Genomic DNA, 14,352 nt, shown 5'->3' on the forward strand with positions numbered 1-14,352 from the left:
GAGCTGTGGTTAAATACTGGTCCAAATCAATTATGGTCACAGTAACTTTGAGTAGTCCACATGTAATGTAATGTAAAAAAACTTTTGCAGGCATTTTTCTTCATATATCCCAAATAATTTTTTTCACTGTCTGGAGTAGATGAGTGTTCAGATTTCTGTGCTGAGTATGATATTAGCAGTATCAGGTGAGATTTTGTGAATGTGCATCTCTGTACCTTTAAAATTTTTGTGTGTGAAATTATTTGGTGACTGAAAACTGCTGGAAATACTTCCATGAATGTCTAGAGATGTATATATATGATTGAATAGTAGGGTGTTTCTGTGACCTAATTACAAACCATTGACCTTTCTGACTGCTATCTGTCATCTGTGTTGTGAAGGGGAATTGTATTTTACAAAATGTTCAGGTTCTAAACTAAGATTTTGTTTCTGCTCTGTACCTTACATAAGGTGGACAGAAATGTATGCTGTAACCTGGCCAATATTAGATGCTCAGAGGATGCTGTATTAAGAGTATTGTCCCTGGTTTGTCTAAGGAGATGCAGCTATGGAAAAATTTCCATATGGCATAGAAGCATAATGAGCATCCAATGTCAAATCCTTGTTATTTTTCCAAGGAGTAAATGACTAAAATTTGGGAAATTTGTGCATAGGTTGCTGGTTGTATGAGTGGTGAAAGAGCTAGCATGTTTTATGATTTGAATTTTTTCTTTTTCAGGAGGTGATTCCTTATCATCTCTCCACATCTCCCATTCTGTCTGAGGGGACTGCCTTAATGGAATCCCAGCTGAAGAGGAATTCCATAGACAGGATACGAAACCTGGACACCAATGCATCCTCACAAGTCCCACCCCAAGCCCATGGATCCCAGCCTTCTACTGAAACATCTCCAGTCTGTAGCTCTGTGAAAAAAAGGAGGAAGAAGAGGAGGAAGTCAACTCATAAAATAGACAGCTTAAAAAGAGAAGACACACATGGAGACACATCAGAAGATGAAGACATGTTTCCCATAGAGATTAGCTCTGAGGAAGAAAAAGAGCCATTGGACAATTCAAGGTATCATGGTGGAATTGAGATATGTAATGAAAACCTGAGTTAATGTTCCAGTCCATGCCTTCTAGCAGTAATTTCTAAGTCAGAACATATGGCTGATGAAGGTGTTACTTGAAAAATAAAGCTTTAGGCTAGAAAGATATTGGGAATGTTACTAATTAAAGTAATGAAAATAACATTAAAAATATAAGAATTCTCTGTGGTGTAGTGAACTAGATGGTTTGAGTCAGATAACATTTCTTTATCTCCTTTTAGTTCAGGTTGTACTAATTTTTCTCTGCCATAGGGTTTGTTAGCTGAGGTATATGAAAATTCAGTAACCAAATGTTTTTTAAATGTCACTTCTTTTCCCCTGTTTAGGATCCCTGTTCCAGATGTATTTGTTGATGATGTATCTGACACAAAGGCTCCTGCAGTTTCTGTGCTTTCTCAGTCTGCACCTTACGCTCATTCAGATGGAGAATGGTCACCTCTAAAAAGGTACTTTTTTCTGATAGTACAGTTCTAGATATTACCCTTATTCTAATTTTTCCATTAGTGTCTTCTGTGCAAGTACTATATGAAGTCTCACTAAAGATTTTGATATCAAACATGGTCAGTGACCATTATTAGATGAATACTTCTATATTTTCAATAAGTTAGCCTACCAAAACATTGGGTTGGCTTTCTCCTGGATACAGCAAACACATACATAAAAATGCAGGTCCATAAATTCTGAAGAATATTTTTATCTGTTAATGTCACTGTTGGCATATAAATACTCTAGAGACGAGGAATGTTTTGTGCAATGAATATTTGCCTGATGCACACACCCTGTAAGGGCTTCAATGAATGTAGGTTTATAAGTCTTTAATATTTCAAGTGCAATCCTGTTAAAAATTTCCCAGATAGGAATTAATATATAAAAAGAGGACTTTTTAAAACTAAAATGAGCTTTTCATGTTGCTTTTAACATAGATATGATATATTTACTGTGTGAAAAGAACTTATACAGTAATTTGCTTATTTTTTTCTGCATGTGTATCTGTATGCATGTGAATACCTTTCATGTCAAAACAGAGCAGTTTGGACCTCCCTTTTTGTGTCTGTCAAAAAGGGACAAGTTTTTGCTTGATGCATAACACTATAGTTCCAGTTAGGTCTGTGTGTGTGTGCCCCATGCACATGTGCTCCACATCCCCCATGCAGACTGCTGGAGTGCAGCAATATTCACAAGACCTTGTCCTAACAAGTCTTACCTCAATATCCTGCCTCTGTAGTTGAGGGGCAGAGGAAGGGAGTGTGAGGAGATTATTTCAGGGCAATGGCTAAATGGAGCTGTTTTGAATTGCATTCTGGAAGAAACATTGTCCAGTGCCTGTAAGGCTTAATGGGATTGGCATCACCAGGCTGCTGATAGCATTTGTCAATACCCTGCCCTTTCAATGGCTTTTGGAACTGTGTGTTCTGTTTGTTTCTTGATTGTAGTATCCTGGGTTTTGAAAACTCTCAATGTAAAGTCAGCGTTTGTGTAACTAATACACAAAGAGTTTGTTAATCGGCCCTTGTGAATATAATGACACCCTGTCTGTCTTTTCTCCCCACATGCTCTGCTGCCCAGTAAGGCCATAGATTGTAAAGGGCAAACCACTCTCCTCACTGTTCCTGCAGATGGAGGCCTATCTAACTCTTGTCCTCAACAATCTTCTCACTTTTCTCTTCCAGACAGGTAGAACAGTTGTCCTCCCTCTTTTCTGGACTGCTTTTTAATCCTTTTAACACTTTATTGCATTTTTACCACATTAAGACTATGTGAACTGCTGTTGTATGTATAGCTATACTTATTGCTCACCCGGACATTTGAAAGTGACATTGGAAACCACTTTGTCTGCTTGCTGCTTTGTGTGCATTGAGTAGCAGTAATGATGAACCATGTAGTACCTTGATGAACCATCCATTGAAAGAGAATGGCTGAAGCAAAATTATGTCAGTGAAAGCCTGGGTTAAAAATCAAGTTTATTAAGATGACAAAACCCCCCAAAAGGAAGAACTTAGTGAATTCATTCCTCTGAAGACTGGCATTTCCACATATCTTTTTACAATCAGTGTATATTTTGATGACATTTTTATCCTATGGTTTTCCTGAGTCGTTTGCTTGTGCATAGATTCCTGAAAGCAAAACAAAAACCTCAGAGAATAAGTGAGCAATAAAAAATGCAAACCTTGTAATGGGAGGAGCCCCGTGCCAAAAGAAAACCCTCTCTAGGCCTTTGCAGTAGTGTAGGATTCCTCTTTTCCACAGAGCTAAAAGTGAATACAGAGACTTTCTGTGTTATCTTAAATTCAAGAAGTCTCAAGAGTCTGCAGTCAAGCTCTTTCACTCCATTAAGTCAGTGGAGAGAGGTCACAGCAACGTTAAAAATTTAAAGTAGTCGAGTATGACTTCTACAATTCTCCATTAATGCTGGGAAAGCTTTGAGTAATACATCAGGCTAAATTGCTCATTGCTTATATCAACATAGTTGCCATACTAGGTGCCTAAAGCTGTATCAAAATTGATAATCTTAAGGTTTTCCCAGCTTCTAGGTCTGCCTTCTTTAACCTGACCATGTTGCAGCACCAAGTCAAAGTGAGATCCTGGGATGTTCAAAACTGTTCTCCTTAGCATGATGTCATGGCAAGGAAGGGCAGGAGCACAGGTTAGGATGGAGCAGTGCTGTGCTCTGGGTGGCTTCATGAACTTTGTTCTGGAATTCAACTGTCTCACAGACTAGACAGACATTTAAAGTGCTGTAACAACTTGTCTGATTGAGGCTCTGTGTTTGCAGCTGTTGAAATAAGAAATGCTTGGTGGGCCTTTCAGCATTTTTTTTTCCCTTTATGAAGTAAGGAATGCTATTATGGCCACCTAAGAGGTGCTTCACAGGCTCTCAGTCATTGCTGTGACATTGGCATGATGTAGGCCTCTTTCCTTCTGATCATCTTTTATCACAGGTACACAAGACTGGGCTTTTTCTCAGGTCATATTGCTGCTTTTTCAGGTATCTCTTTGCTTCCAGTGCAAAACACTGCAAAGATCATTGTAGTCTGTTACTGCAGAACTGCCAGCTACAGGCCATGTTCCTTGTTCTTTGTCATTAGATTAGATTAAGTGCAATCACAGCTGTTAAAGAATATATAGGACTGTGATACAAATATTCAGCATCTGTGGGATGTGAATCAGAGATGCTGATCTAAATACCTGAAGTTTCCCTTCCTTCTTGTGTACTGTTGGCAGGATGGGTGGCTCTGGTTTGATCTGCAGTATCTCAGCAATCTGTGCTGAGGCAAGGCAAGGCAATTTCAGCTGGGCTGAGTCAGTGCATAACTTAAGGACACAGGAACTGCAAGACACAGTTCAGCCCAAGGCAAGCCCAGACCATTGGGCAGCAGTTGTAGCAAGAACCTGCACAGAGCAGAGCTCTGCTGCTTTAACATACCCACATGCGTGAGTGCTTTAAATACCCAAGTGCGTTTCTTTACTTTCATTGTGTCTCTGAGAATAGAAATCAGTGCTGAGTAACAGCTTGGGCTCTTCACCACTCAGCTGTGTGTACAAGGGAACTGTATTTTCAGGGAAATTTATGGAGAAGACCATGTTTCCTTCCACCCCAAATCTGCTTTCTTACTGCAGAGTGCAGAGGTTCTACCCAAGCTGAAGCAATAACTCCGTTCTCTCAGGGTGTCTGAGTAAGTGAGCTTGGACTGAACAAAGACAGATTGGAGTTTTTTCTAGATAAATAATAGGTATCTTGGAGGTTAAAATGTTTGTAGTGCACAGGTTAAGAAAGACATGAAGTGACAAGGCTTCCTTACATCTAGGTATTTTAGGCTTAAAGCAGCAGTAGGAGCATTATTGCCTACTGAGATTTTCTGAAGTACTCAGGCTACTGATTTCCCAGGTTTCAATGGCCTCTAAATATGGAACATACTGCAAATCCTACAAACTTTTCAGTGGAAGATTTAGAAGTTGCTTAAAAACCCACTAGGCAATTTTTTAATCCTTAGAGCTTGAAAATACTTCTAAAATTACATTGTATTGATTCCTTTGTCTGTCAAATTATAGGTTATACCCTGAGGACAGATAAGAAATCGAAATTCTTAGGCCCTAAAAAGATGGCTTATAAATTTTATAATTTAATTAGGTAACATAAATATCTGTAGCTAAAATGTCCTAGTGTCTGTCCATATTCAAAGTGTATTTTACTGCATAGTTGAAAACAGTGAATACTGTAGATAAATAAGTTGCTGTTATTTCAGATGTGAATGTGAAGTAATTTTGGCGTGAACAGTGAATTCCCTGCCAGCTGGCTCTACAGAACATTGAAAAAGGGAAACGTCATAACACCTTTCAGTAGCTAAGAAGGAGAGGAACTTTTCACTCGGGCATGTAGGGACAGGACAAGGAGCAATGGCTTTGAGCTGAAAGCTTGGACTTCTGGCAAGAAATTCTTCACTGTGAAGGTGTTGAGGCGCTGGAACAAGTTGCCATGAAAATTTGTGGATACCCCATCCCTGGAAGTGTTCAAGGCCAGGCTGGATGGGGCTTTGAGCAACCTGGTTTCATGGCAGGGTGATTGGACTAGATACAATGAAGACATTACAAACCATTCTATGATTTTACGTTTACATAAATTCCTCATGTTTGATTTATTCTTTATCTTTTCCTAAATATACTGAATATCCACACCAGTTTGGCTGTTTCATAGAACTGTAGAATCACAGAATGATTTAGGTTGGAAGGGACCTTGAAGATTATCTCGTTCCAACCCTCCTGCTATGGGCAGGGACATCTTCCACTAGGCCAGGTTGTTCAGAGCCCCATTCAGTCTGGTCTTCAGGGATGGCAAGTTCACAGCTTCTCTGGGCAACCTGTGCCAGTTCCTCACCACCCTCTCAGCTTTTTGTCCAGAAACACTCTCAAGTAATTCTTCCCAGGGCTGCTCTCAGTCCATTCTCTGCCCAGCCTCGTCTCAGGCATAGCACCATGCACTTGGCCTTGTTGAACTTCATGAGATGGAAGCCTTTTGTTCTTAAGAATGAAAGTAACTCAATCTGCACCTTTGATTTAGGAATGTTGTGGATTCTTTTGTTGCTTTTAGATTTTAAATCAGGATTGGATGAGTATACTGAGACAGGTTACGGCTCAGATAAAAAATGCAAGCTTTGTTCAGGAGGTTCTGGGGGAGATTCTATGACCTGTGTTATGCAGAAAGGCAGAGCAGATAATCTGAATTTTTCCTTCTGTCCTTGAAATCAGTGATTCATTATTTATTAATGACTGACTTGACATCACGTTCTTGACTTGACCACATTAAAAATATGCTATAAGCTGATAATTCACTAATTAATTTATAAATATTTATTATCAAGTAATTATCAAAACAAACTGTTGAATATGTTTCAGCTGAAAGGGCTCAAATTCATTCTGTAGCTCTCCTGCTTATTTCCTTGTAAACATCCATCCAATGATTGAGCTGAACAAGTTAGAAAGGAGTCAACTGGATTTCTGAGATTAAAGTATTACTTAGTCAGGATATGATGTCTTGTGGATGTGAGTAATTTCTGCACTTTGCATACATTATTCATTGCTGCTGCTGCTGGCACCACCTCCATTCTTTTTACCATGCAGAAAACCAAAAACCCTCCTGAAATCAGGTCCAGTGTTCTTGTTCTATCTTTTTCAGCCTCTCAAATACTACTTCTCTGACAGCACTTACTGAAAAAGGGACGAGACCTCTGAATGCCAGTGTAAGAGGATCCTGAACTTTTAAACTATTTTTTCTATGCTTTCGTATCTTCAGTTGGCTCTTGATTATTTCAGTCTTCAATTCCTTGTATTGGTGGACAGCAATTTGGAAAGCACTCAGTGCTTTGTGGTTACTTTTGCTTTTGTAACATTCTTTGTTTGTTTTTTTCTTTAGCCCATCAGACTCACGTCCTCCTACTCCTCAAAGTGACTCAGAATTAGTCAGTAAACCTACAGACAGAAGTGGACTGAAGGATAATCCCCACATGCACTGGGCATGGGGAGAGCTACCCCAGGCTGCAAAGGTATCCAACATAAGTTCTTCAATTCCTGCTAGCATCTCTTGTGCTTTAATAGGGCATGTATGCTTAATCTACTGCAGACTGATGAAGAGGAAATGGATCCTGGTTTTACCTAAAATTAGAGTGTTTTATGTAAGATAATTTAATCCTTCTCCATAGGGGGTATGGGAAAGTACCTTATGGCATGGATATTCTCAATACTGATGATATACAGTAGACAATGAAGAAGTAACTGAGACCCAGTCTTGTAAATGTTAGTAGCTTAAAAAACAGAAAAAATCAAACCCAATGTCCTTTGGTAAATCACTCAAATTCATAAATTATCTTAAATGGAAATTAGATGCCTGGTAATAGCAGTCAGATTCACAAAAATGAAAATGGTCTGCTTCAGTACAAAAGTATCCAGAGACACCTGCAGTTCTGTATCTGTGGATGTGCAGACATGCTGTTCTCTTGGCTGATAGGACTGGCTTGGTGCCCATCTCCTCCTGGAGCCATTTGTCCCAGTTAGGTGAGGTATCTGTAGCCAGCAGCCTTATTTCCAGTGCTGCACAGAAACTGTGGGCAGCTGCCCACACTGCAGGCTGTCAGGTGCTGGCTGGCTCCTTGTGACAGCTCCTAAGGAGTCACAGCATTCACATTAGAGTATGCATGTGCACCAGGGTGTGAGAGGTAGAGGTCAGGTTTCAGTGGAATGCTGGGATAGTGCAGAGTTTGGCACCTCCTGCTGAATGAAGGCTTCTCTGCAGAGAGCTGCAGGAGAGATGGGCTTACACACAGTATTAAGAGGAAAAATTGCTGCTTTGCAGGCCAGGGAAGTGGACATCCTGTTCAGAAAGTCTTCTATGTTCTGGTAATGGCACCAGAATTATAGTGGCACTATTGTAATTTGTTGTAATTAATTCTCTGTTGGTAATTAGTGAAAAAGAGAGTGGGAATCCAGAATTTGTAATTTCTTTAGAGGAGCTCTGGCCTGTTCTTTTAATATATCAGGTGTCTCATCTCCTCTGCCCTAGTCTCTTCCCTGTGTACATTACAAGAAATTTGGGAGCTATTTTCTGTTGCATTACACTAAGTAGTTTATTAGTTGTTTTGCACTGGGTTCTGTATTAATGCACTGATAAGTATATTTGATTCCTCATGGGATTCTCCTCTGATATCACATGATGTTTCCCTCCCCCAAGAAAGCCCCGATGGAAATGGTTTGTCCCAGATTTACTCCTCCCCTCACCCCCTCCTCACTTGTATCCCATTGGCTGTGGCCCCCTTCCTCCTCCCCCCTTCTCCTGAGCTTAAAATCCCCAGGGAGGAGATCCCTGCCTGCTTTTCACCTGGGAAGTCACTGGGACCACCTGGTGTCTCCTGTTTAGGAAATAAAATAGGACTTTGTTCCCAAGAGAAAAAGAGCACTTTCATCTTCTGCTTTTGTCCTGTGTAGGTTTGTAAGGGCTAAGGTCCATAGCTAGCTGGATTGGACCTGAACAGCCCACCAGGATCAATCTCAGGATTTTCTGCTCAAAGAGAACTGATATAAGTGCCTGGGTCCATGCAGGAGTTTCAAATTGGCTGCTGCAGTCTAGAATGGAGGGTTTCCTGCTAGGAAATTTAGGTGGATCTTTCATATAGCAGTCACACACCCTGGTGTGTATTGCAAATCTTACTCCCAGAGGCTTTTCTCTCTGCATTCTCTGTCTGTGTCCCAAGCCATTCTGATCTTGTCATACCTGAACTGGGAGTCATACTTTGGCTTTGAACTTCATGTTTGTTTGATTGCTATGATGTGCTGCTGCTGCTGTAGTTCGGCTCCTCTCTTTCCCTCTGTAAGAACACTTTCTGTCCCACACTCAGAGAAAATCTGGAATTGATCCTATAAAGTGATTTAAATTTGAAATCTGGGGATTAGAGTGTCCTGGTGCTCTGAGACCATTTTGATTTTGCAAGGACTCCAGTCTGCACCACCTTCTCTTGTTTGTCAGGTTTGCCTTCTAAGGGAAAGAAGCCAGGATTTTCACAGGAAGAGAGGAAGGCAGGGTGAGAGGTGGGATTTGCAGGTAAATGGAAAATGAAGACTGTAGAGCACATTGCAGAACAAATTATTCCTGGCCTTGAGATGCAAATGAATTTTGCACAAACACAGCAGAGAGGTCTTTTGCGTATTGTAGTCTCTATCTCAGTGGTGGCTTTCTGCTGTGATTGGTCATCCTGACAGTCTGATCTCATTGGAGTGAACAGAACAGGTTAAACTCTGGCTGTTGTGTTTTTTAAGTGATCTGTTAATTTTTCCTCACAGGCCAGTTCTCTACTCAAACCAAAGGAACCCAGCATGGCAGATGTAAATCCTTCTGAAAGTACTCACTTTCGGGTCATCCAAAGTTCTCCTGTTGAGGAGTTTAACACAGTGTCTCCTTTGCCTGCCCTTGGACAAGCAGATGCAGCAATTGCTGGTGAAAGTGAGCCCTTATCAGCTGAGACAAATAAGCCAGAGACAGAGCTGCCAGGAGCAGCTGAACCCCCATTGCCTGCAAATGAAGAAATAAAGCAAGCTGCAGCTTGCTCAGCCCAACCGACTGGCAAGATGGATTCCCCTTCCAGAAAGAAAGGTAAAGGTGTTGATCCTGCACTTTTATATGCATGACTTTATCTTCAGATTTCCTGGTGATAAAGCATCTTATTGCCATATAAATTAATCCATGGCCTGAAGGCACTTTCAGATCAGAAAAGGAATAAGCCTTCAAAACCCGAGTTATGCATCAAGCTGTTCACATGAGATATGTATTAGAAGATTCTGAAGGTCTGAAGTTGTTGGCAGCTCCATGCATATGAGCAAGACTACAAAACTTGCTCCATTTGACAGATTCTGGGATTTCACTTTTGTGTATTAGCAGACTGTAGTTCTGCTGGTTCACCCAAGTGATGTGTGGCTGGTAATTGTGGAAACTCTGCTTTACTGCAAAGTTGTGGTATGTCTTTTGCACATTGAGCAGATTTGCCATAAAATAAGGTGCTTTGTTTTACATGCTTTTCAGTTCTATGTGGTACATATCCTGTCCTGAATATGTGAAATATAACTTCATCTGTCCTAATTTCTGGGCTCTATTTCCATGGTATTTTATAACATGTGAACAAGTGTTACAGTCTTCACATGAAATTTATTTGCTTACAAATGTTCTGTTTTAGAGCACTGATTATAATTATTCCCTAATTATGTAAGCTCTATATAAGCCTATTTTGTGCAGCTGCCTTTTAATCAGTAAACATACAAATTTCTTGGCCTCTTCCCCATGCATTCCACTGTCTTTGAAAACAAAAAATGATGTGTCTCTCTGCTTACTATTCAGTGCTTGTGTAGATTTTCTGATTGCTTTTGTGATGCTTAGTGTTGGAAATTGAGACAGTGAGAAGTTGTGGGTTTGAGAATGAATCCAAATTAGTTTTTGACCTTATAGCAGTTACTTATCTGTCTACTGGCAACAAGAGGACAGTGGTTGGTCCTAGTGACAGGCCTAAAAGGGGTGTGTTGTCCCCTACAGTGGTGCATGTGCACACACAACACATCAGCTGTATGTGCTTTAAAGTGAGTTGTCTCCATAACGAGCCAGTTATAGTGTGTTAGTGACTATATTTTACTCTGTTGTTTCCCTTTTTCAAGGAGAGGTGTAAGATTAGTTAAAGTTTAAATGTTCTGACTGCCATACTGTGATAATAGGCCTATGCAAATACTTAAAAGGTTTTCCTTTTGCTGTTTTCCTCTGGTGACCACTGACTTCTGATTCACAGTAGTTTTGTCTGGGATAGGGAGTCTTTGGCATGTCTCAAAACTAGTCCTCTGCTGTCTCATTTTGTTAATTCATAGTTTGAACAATGTATATAAACTACTTTTTTGGTATTTTTGGCAGTATCATTTTGTACAAATACAGTTCACAAACTGTTATAACTTTCTGGTTTCTCAGTCTTAAAATTAATAGCTGAACAGTAATAACAGCTCTGTATTGTTACTCAGAAAATATGAATTAATAGGCTTATTTCTTCTGTCATTACAGACAAACGGAGCCGGCATCTTGGTGCTGATGGTGTCTATTTAGATGACCTCACTGACATGGATCCAGAAGTTGCTGCACTTTATTTCCCCAAAAAGTATAAGCCTTTTTCTTATATTTTTACTTTTTAAAAAGCTCTTTTCATCTTCTGTATTTAGATCAAACTCTTCATTGCCAGCCAGATAAGATGCCTTTTTCAGGGTTCAAGCTGAGATGAAGGCAGAAGGAAAGTAAAATTTTCTAGAGAGGAATATTAGAACTTTTGGAAGGTGCTGCATTTTGGCCTGAGAAAAGTGCTTGCAGCTGGTTTTCTGTTTTGGTCAATTAATCATCATATATTGATTGTGGATGGTTATCTAATATATGCTGATGTTTGTGAGTGTTACTCACATGTCCTGAGAGAGCAGTTGGCCTTGGGATATATTTATCCCCTGTCCTGACTTATTACCATAAAGAACATCTCTTACTGTTAACAGTATTAGCAGAAAATTATTGTTCTAATTATTGCTCTAATGGATTTATGTGGTTGATTCACCTATAAATATGAATGTGAGAAAATAAGTTTTGGAAGATGAATGACAGAGTTATATATGAAAATACTGCACCCTGAACATACAACTTCCAACTTGTTCTGATCTTTATTGGAGCCTCTTGCAACATTTATAGTTCTCTTTCAACGTATGCTCTAGTCACTTGATGAAAGTCATTGAGCAACAACTAAAGTAGCTTGTGTACTTCATTTTTCTTTGTTTGCTTGCTTAAACTCAGCTGCTGTAATATTAGCATTTCAATAAAGCTGAGAAGGATTAGTTGTATGGGGAAAATGTTGGATTGAAAATTTCTTTCTCAAATGCATTCATATAATTCTGAAGTGGAAAGCAGAGTTTGATGAGCTTGAACTTTCGTAATATTGATCTCATCAGATTTTAAGTAGGTATAATAATTTATTGTTTCTGAAAATTTGAATCCTAGTAGTTTACATGTAGAGTGTTTTATTTATATACATGACACATAAATACACAAACATACACATTATTTGTTTGGGTTTAACTATCAGTTTATATAGTTAATATAGATATAATAATAAATTTACATGCTTGTTCTTGTTCCTGTGTGGGAATAGTTCTACTAGTATAAACTCTGCTTATTGTATAATTATTTTGTCTATTAAGATTATACAGTTTATTGTCTTATTTTCCTAGCTCATATAAATAAGTGAAGCTATAATTATACATGCCTAGTTTAGACAATTAAGTAGAAGCAATCTAATACTGGAGGGCACACGAGGCTTATATTACTTTATTTTGTTTTGCTGTAAAACTTAAACAAAGGTTGTTTTTTTTTTTTTTTTTCTTTTTTATTCCCTAAGCTTGTACTTGTTAAAGGGAGTGAATTTGGGAATGAACACGTGAAGACTGAATTGCTGATTTTTCTGTTCCAGTGGGGATAATGCCCAAAGCAGGAGCACGGCCGATGTGGGGCCGCGGTCGGCCAGTCACTCTCCGCAGTCTGTCGGGAGCTCGGGCGTTGACAGCGGCGCTGAGAGCACCTCGGATGGAATCCGGGATTTGCCCTCCATTGCCATTTCTCTCTGCGGAGGCCTTACTGAGAACAAAGAGATAACCAAAGGTACAGGATGACTGTGTGAATGAATTGCAGACATGTGCTGGCAGATGGGTTTGAGCTTCCCAGCCTGAGGCTGCAGAGCCCTCCTGTGGCTGTGCTCAGCACTGGCGTGAGAAAATAAATACTGGCCATGTAATGATAAACTTCCTAGAACCTCTCATGATTTTTAACACATTTGAACAATCCACTATATATGAAAAGTTTTGGAAGTATTTTATTGGTATTTTTACTTCCTGATAGTGCTGTGTTTTGTATCACAGTAGTGTTAATGATACTTTTGCCACTTAGTACAGTATATAGCTAGCAAACTCTCAGCTCTTAGAGTCAGGAGTGAAAAAGGTGGCCCACAAATAGGGACATGAGGAGAAGGAGTTGAAAAGTTCAGCCTGATTCCTGCCCTCCCTCCAGTTTCTGGTGTAACTTTTAGATAAATCACAATACTTTGTGCCTTAAACTTCCAGTGGCATAAAGTGAAAATAAATGTGTTAACACTTGCACTTTCTGCAGTAATGTGGTGTCACAAAATCATATGAGCCTGAAGCCACAGGCTGCTGCTCACAAGCTATTTATTAAAATGTTTCAAATATCCTGTGATTTATTTGAGTCATACTCTCATCTGAATCACTTGTAAATTACATAATTTTTCTAAAAGGAGATTTTCCTCCCTCGCAGTTCAACCCCTGGGCTTTCACTTTAGCTTGTATTTTGAAAGGAAACAAAGAAACCCTCATCTTGTGAGATTGAGAGTCTCTGAACAACTTCTATATTGCAGTTAAATCTCAGCACCCTTGTAATGAAGGTGAAGCCAATGTGTGTGAGAGGTTTAGGCTGGCCCATCCCAGGCATCTATAAATGCATGCTTTACAAATGTAACTTCTTTCCCCCACAGAAGAATTCTTAGAACATGCAGTAACATATCAGCAGTTTGTGGACAATCCTGCTATCATTGATGACCCTAACCTTGTGGTTAAGATTGGAAATAAGTAAGTATACTTCATATTACTGTTATAACAAAGACACTTCTTTGTCACTTCAGTGCATTACATCAGTATAACTATAGCTGAAAACCAGATTTTTAATGTTTGTAGCTTGGATTCATCCAGAAAGAGTTAACTCCCTAGTGAATTCAGGTCCTTCTAGTTACCTTTCCTCCTTTGAATTGAAAGTGAAGAGCAGTTTCAGATGCCCTCTTACTGACACAATTTGAATTTCAAGAAGCTGTTATTAAATGCTAATAGTATTCACATTCAATTGACAGAGTAAAAATGAAATACGATATGAACTTGCTAAGGCTTGCCCTGAGCCAGTTTGAATAATTAATATTTACAGGGATACATCAGTCTGCTTCCAGTCACTCAGTACCAAACAATTTTTTAAAATATACTGAATATTTTGCTAATATGCCTCTGTGGAGGCATTGCTTTTCAGGATTTGTCAAACTTCACCCACTGAGTATGAGGCTTCCATTTCTGCAAGGCATTATTTTGTATGTTTGTATTGCTGGCAGCAGGGCAGTGCTGTGATCTAAGCCAGATGCAGCTTTTGGGGGGATTCTTTAACTTGAGAG

At 39.4% G+C, this 14,352-nt stretch overlaps 1 protein-coding gene across 2 annotated transcripts in view; it reads left to right on the top strand.

Moving 5' to 3' along the window:
• Positions 1-14,352, top strand: part of LPIN1 (lipin 1) — a 50,542-nt gene that overhangs the window by 12,021 nt on the left and 24,169 nt on the right. For both annotated transcript variants that reach the window (XM_064707734.1, XM_064707735.1), the window contains exons 4-10: positions 719-1,056; positions 1,414-1,533; positions 6,996-7,125; positions 9,413-9,722; positions 11,163-11,256; positions 12,601-12,788; positions 13,675-13,768. In XM_064707734.1, coding sequence (XP_064563804.1) covers positions 719-1,056; positions 1,414-1,533; positions 6,996-7,125; positions 9,413-9,722; positions 11,163-11,256; positions 12,601-12,788; positions 13,675-13,768 — 1,274 coding nt within the window. The remainder of the gene's footprint in view (positions 1-718; positions 1,057-1,413; positions 1,534-6,995; positions 7,126-9,412; positions 9,723-11,162; positions 11,257-12,600; positions 12,789-13,674; positions 13,769-14,352) is intronic.

Source organism: Zonotrichia leucophrys, chromosome 3 (assembly GCF_028769735.1).
Source record: "Zonotrichia leucophrys gambelii isolate GWCS_2022_RI chromosome 3, RI_Zleu_2.0, whole genome shotgun sequence".
Lineage (NCBI taxonomy): Eukaryota > Metazoa > Chordata > Aves > Passeriformes > Passerellidae > Zonotrichia > Zonotrichia leucophrys.